Source organism: Eimeria mitis, genomic scaffold (assembly GCF_000499745.2).
Source record: "Eimeria mitis Houghton genomic scaffold, Emh_scaff13, whole genome shotgun sequence".
Classification (NCBI taxonomy): Eukaryota; Apicomplexa; class Conoidasida; order Eucoccidiorida; family Eimeriidae; genus Eimeria; species Eimeria mitis.
The window spans coordinates 79,539-84,126 of NW_013568660.1; the positions used below are offsets into that span (position 1 = coordinate 79,539).

General features: G+C 60.0%; 1 protein-coding gene across 1 annotated transcript; it reads right to left on the reverse strand.

Moving 5' to 3' along the window:
- Positions 1-8: 8 nt before the first annotated feature.
- On the reverse strand, positions 9-4,511 carry EMH_0011130 (uncharacterized protein; the record flags this gene model as incomplete). The annotated part of the gene is made up of 1 exon (XM_013494831.1): positions 9-4,511. One exon carries the CDS (start codon positions 4,509-4,511, stop codon positions 9-11), a length of 4,503 nt encoding a protein of 1,500 aa, XP_013350285.1.
- Between the last annotated feature and the right edge of the window lie 77 nt (positions 4,512-4,588).

Below are 4,588 nucleotides of genomic sequence, written 5' to 3' on the forward strand. Positions count from 1 at the left end.
TGCTGCTGCTAGAGGATGATAGGCTTTGCTGCAGTGCCTTCTGTTGTGTGTGCTGAGGTCACAGCAGCAGGAGCTGCAGTGGCAGCAGCAGCAGCTGCTGCATCCGTTGTTTGTTTGCTGCTGCTGCTGCTGCTGCTGCTGCTGTTTGCTTCGTGAAGAATAAACTCATAGGCAACGAGAGCATCAGCAGGAGCAGCAGCACCAGCAGCAAGAAGACACATATCCTGCAGCAGCTGTCGTATACGGGGCCCCCTGAATGCCTGCAGGCAGTGCAGCAGCAGCTGCTGCTGCATGGGTTCTAGCTGCTGCAGCGGTGACCGCTTGCTGCTGCTGCCGCTCCCGCCCCCGCTCCCGCCCCCGCTCCCGCTGCTGCTGCTGCTGCTGCTGCTGCTGCTGCGCAGCCAGGAGGAAACACACAGCAGCAAAGTGTTGTTATAGAGATCCCCCCACCGAGCAAAAAGCTTCCACAGCACGCCCAGTGTCTCGACACCCCAGACCCCCAGGGAGCTGAGGAGAGCTGGCAGCAGGTGCTGCAGCTGTCTCTCCATCTGCTGCTGCTGCTGCTGCTGCTTCGGGCAGCAGCAGCAGCAAATGTGTAAATAACTTAAACACTTCTTTGCCACCTCTGCGTCGTCGCCACGCAGTATGTGTGCACACAGCAGCAACGAATCCTCATACGTCTGGCTACCGAAAAAACTCACTTCCTCCTGCTGCTGCTGCTGCTGCTGCTGCTGCTGCTGCTGCTGCTGCTGCTGTTGCTGCTGCTGCTGGCCGGAGGCAGAGGCCAGGGCAGAGAGAAACTCAAGAAGGGGGATGTATGCGTCTGTGCTGTCTGGTGGTAGATGCCTGCTGAGGTGTATGTACACCTCAACAGCAGCAGCAGCATCCGTAGCAACCCGTCGCCGCACTAGCTGCTGCAGCGGGGCGTTTGCTGCTGCTATCCGCAGCAGATCAGACAGCAGCACGACGCAGCAGCCCTGCAGCGCGACAGATGCTGCAACAGCACTCTCATGCTGCCGCTGCTGGTGTTTCTGCTGTATCTGCTGCTGCTGCTGCTGCTGCTGTTGCTGCTGCTGCTGCAGCTGCTGCAGCGCAGCAGCAGCAGCAGCAAGACAAGACTCCACCATCGCTATCACAGCACCCCACATATCCTGGGCTTCCTCTCGGCAACCCAAGACAGCCAGCAGCAGCCGCAGACAGCGGAGAGCACGAACGAAGAGCGCGCCCCCTGTCTCTGTCTCCTGCTGCTGCTGCTGCTGCAGCTGCTGCTGCTGCTGCTGTTGCTGCTGCTGCTGCTCGTAGTGGTTGTAGTAGTACAGCTCAGGCTTCTGCTGCGGCTGCTGACGCGGCTTCAACTCCAGCAGCAAAGAGAAAGACAGACGCTCACCACCAACGAATGCACGGGGTGCTGCTGCTGCTGCATGCAGCAGCACATCTAGGATTAGCTGCAGCAGATACACCCACAACGGAGTGTTCTCCTCTCCCATCTCCTGCTGCTGCTGCTGCTGCTGCTGCTGCTGCTGCTGCTGCAGAGAGCAGCCCGCCCCATGCTCCTCCAGGAATGCCTGCTGCTCCTTCGGAGACCGCAGCAGCAGCAGCACGAGACAGTCACTAGCAGAGTTGGTTTCGCTGCTGCCAGCAGCAGCAGCAGAAGCTGCTGCTGCTGCTGCTGCTGCTGGGCCCCTTGATACCTCTACCTTCCCCGAGTAAAGAGCAGCAGCGCAGCAGTCTAGCCTAGCGAGCAGCCTGGCAGCTTGCTGCTGCCTGCTGACGCCGCTGTTGCTGCTGCTGCTGCTGCTGCTGCTGCTGCTGCTGCTGCTGCGGCTGCTGCGGATGCCCTGGGCTGTCTGCTGCAGCAGCTGACAAAAGAGAGACATCATATCGATGGGGGGGAAGTGCTGCAGCAGCTTAACGACAGCAGCATGGAGGGTCCCGTCTACCTGCGGTTGCTGCTGCGGTGCAGCAGCAGCAACAAACTGATAGAACTGCTGCAGCTGCTCCAGCCTCCGACTCGCCAAGAGAGCTGGGTCTGTCTCTGCTGCTGCAGCTGCTGCTGCTGCTGCTGCAGCATCAGCAGCAGCAGCAACTGCTGCTGCTGCCGCCTTTAACGCGGGATCAGACCACTGGTCCTGGAGCGACAAGTGATGCTGCTGCTGCATATGCTGCTGTTGCTGCTGTTGCTGCTGCTGCTGCTGCTGCAGGTGCTGCTGCAGCAGCTGCTGCTGCTGCGTATGAATACCCTGCAGCAGCGGGAAGCCCAGGTGATGCCCCCCCCAGGTAGCTAGCTGCAGCAGCGCGTCAGCTAGCAGCTGCGGCTGCAGCAGCAGCAAGTTCGTAAGGGAACGAACAGCAGCAACCCAGAGCGCAGACAGCAGCGGGGAGCAGCAGCAAACAGCAGCAGAAGACAAGGCAGATTTCAACCCCTCACACGTCAGCAGCTCGGTGAAGTGTATAGCCACTCTGCTGAGCAGCAGCGCAGCAGCAGCAGCAACAGCAGGCTCAGCTGGCAGCAGATCAAGCGACAGCAGCACAGCAGCAAAGGGCTTGGGTATTCCATTGAGCGTCTCTATAACTGGGTTCAGCAGCAGCAGCAGACAGCGCACGCTGCTGCTGTCTTTTGTATGAAACGACTGCAGCAGCAGCGCAGCAAGAACACACAAAAACTGCTGCGCTTGCTGCTGCCCGCATACCTCATACAGCAGCAGCAGATCCCCCAGCACGTCTCCTGCTGCTTCCATGAATGCTCCCCACTCCCCCCCCCCATCATCTTGCACCCACAAACTGCTGCTGCTGCTGCTGCTGCTGCTGCTGCTGCTGCTGGTTCGGGCGTGCTGCAGCATGCTAGAGACGCAGCAGGGAGCTATCGTTGCTGTCAGCTGCTGCAGCAGCTCCTGCTGCAGCACACCGTCCCGCCGCTGCTCCTTCACCTGGTACCAAAGCCCAGACATTCGGATCCATGTGAGGGGGTTAGCTCGCCAGAGCAGCAGCAGCAGCCGTGTTGCTGCTGCTGCTGCTGGCTGCAGCAGCAGCTGCGGGTGACCCTCTATCAACGTCAGCAGCACACCACCCCACCGCACCAACAGAGCCGTCTTGCTGCTGCGTGGCTGCTGCTGCAGCTCTTCTAGGTTTGCTTCTATATCCTGTGATAGTAAGTCAAATGTAAGCAGCAGCTGCTGCAGCAGCAGCAACTCTGCTGCTCCTGCTGCAGCAAGTGCACACTTGCTGCTGTTGTTCTCTTCCCCTCCTCCACCCCCACCACCTGCTGCTGCTCCCCCTCCTCCTGCTGCTGCTGCTGCTGCTGCTGCACCTGCACCTGCTGCTGTCTGTACACCCCACAGCCCTGTAAACGCAGGCAGCCGAGGGATAGCAGCAACTAAACAATCAGCGAGAGCAGCATCAGCAGCAAAAGGAGACAGAGCAGCAGCAAGAGCAGCACACAACTCATCCACACAAACTTCGTGTGTCTCTGCTGCTTCCAGCCAGACCGTCAGCAGCTGCAGCGCCCCCTCTCCGCACCTAGCAGCTATACCGCTGCTGCTGCTGCTGCTGCTGCTGCTGCTGCTGCTGCTGCTGCTGCTGTTGCTGTTGCTGCAGGCTGCTGCAGCAGCAGCAAGCACGTGGCTGCCGAACTGCAGCACTGCAGCACGAGCAGCAGCAACAGCACGCCCATAGAAACCATCCAGGTAGCGGCGGCCCCCACGAGAAGGAATGTCAGCAGCACGAGCTGCAGCAGGAAAAGCAGCAACTGCTGCTAGACAAACCCATAAACACCAATCTAATGTTATATTGCTGCTGCTGCTGCTGCTGCTGCTGCTGCTGCTGGGTTGCTGCTGCTGCTGCTGCGCGTCGACACACAACGAACGGCTGCGACTCCCAAAATATATTATCTCAGCTAAAGGGGCATACAGCTCTTGCTGCTGCTCCTGCTGCTGCTGCTGCTGCTGCTGCTGCTCTTCTTCCTGCTGCTGCTGCTCTTCATCGTCGTGCTGATGACGCTGCTGCAGCTCTGCTGTTCTCTGGAAAGCAAGAGCAGCAAGACAGTGCCCCAGTCTGCCCCCGACAGCATAGTTCAGCTGCTGCTGCTGCTGCTGCTGCTGCTGCTGCTGCTGCTGCTGCTGCTGCATGCGTATGATTGCGTCAAACAGAGCAGCAGCAAGCTCATCCTTGTGCTGCTGCGGCAGCGACCAGCCCTCATTCTCTATCTTCCAGGCGAGGGTCTGTGCACCTACAAGCTGCAGCTGCTGCTGCTGCTGCTGCAGCAGCAGCAGAGACGCAGCCCATGCAGCAGCAGAACGTTGGAAGTGCAGCAGCCAGGTGTTTGCTGCTGCTTTCTTCTGCGGGTCGGGGTCGGTGTACAGACACTCCAGCTGCTGCTGCAGCAGCAGCACGAGCTGCTCTGGGTCCTGTGTCTCACCGCCTGCTGCTGCTGCTGCTGTTGCTGCTGCTGCTGCTGCTGCGTCAGATGCTGCTGCTAACGAGCAGCAGCCCGGGGGCCCGCCCTGGGGGTCCATAGCGGAGAAAAGAAAAGGACAGCAGCAGCAGCAGCCGCTGCTGCTGCTGCTGCAACACCAGCTGCTGCTGCAGCAGC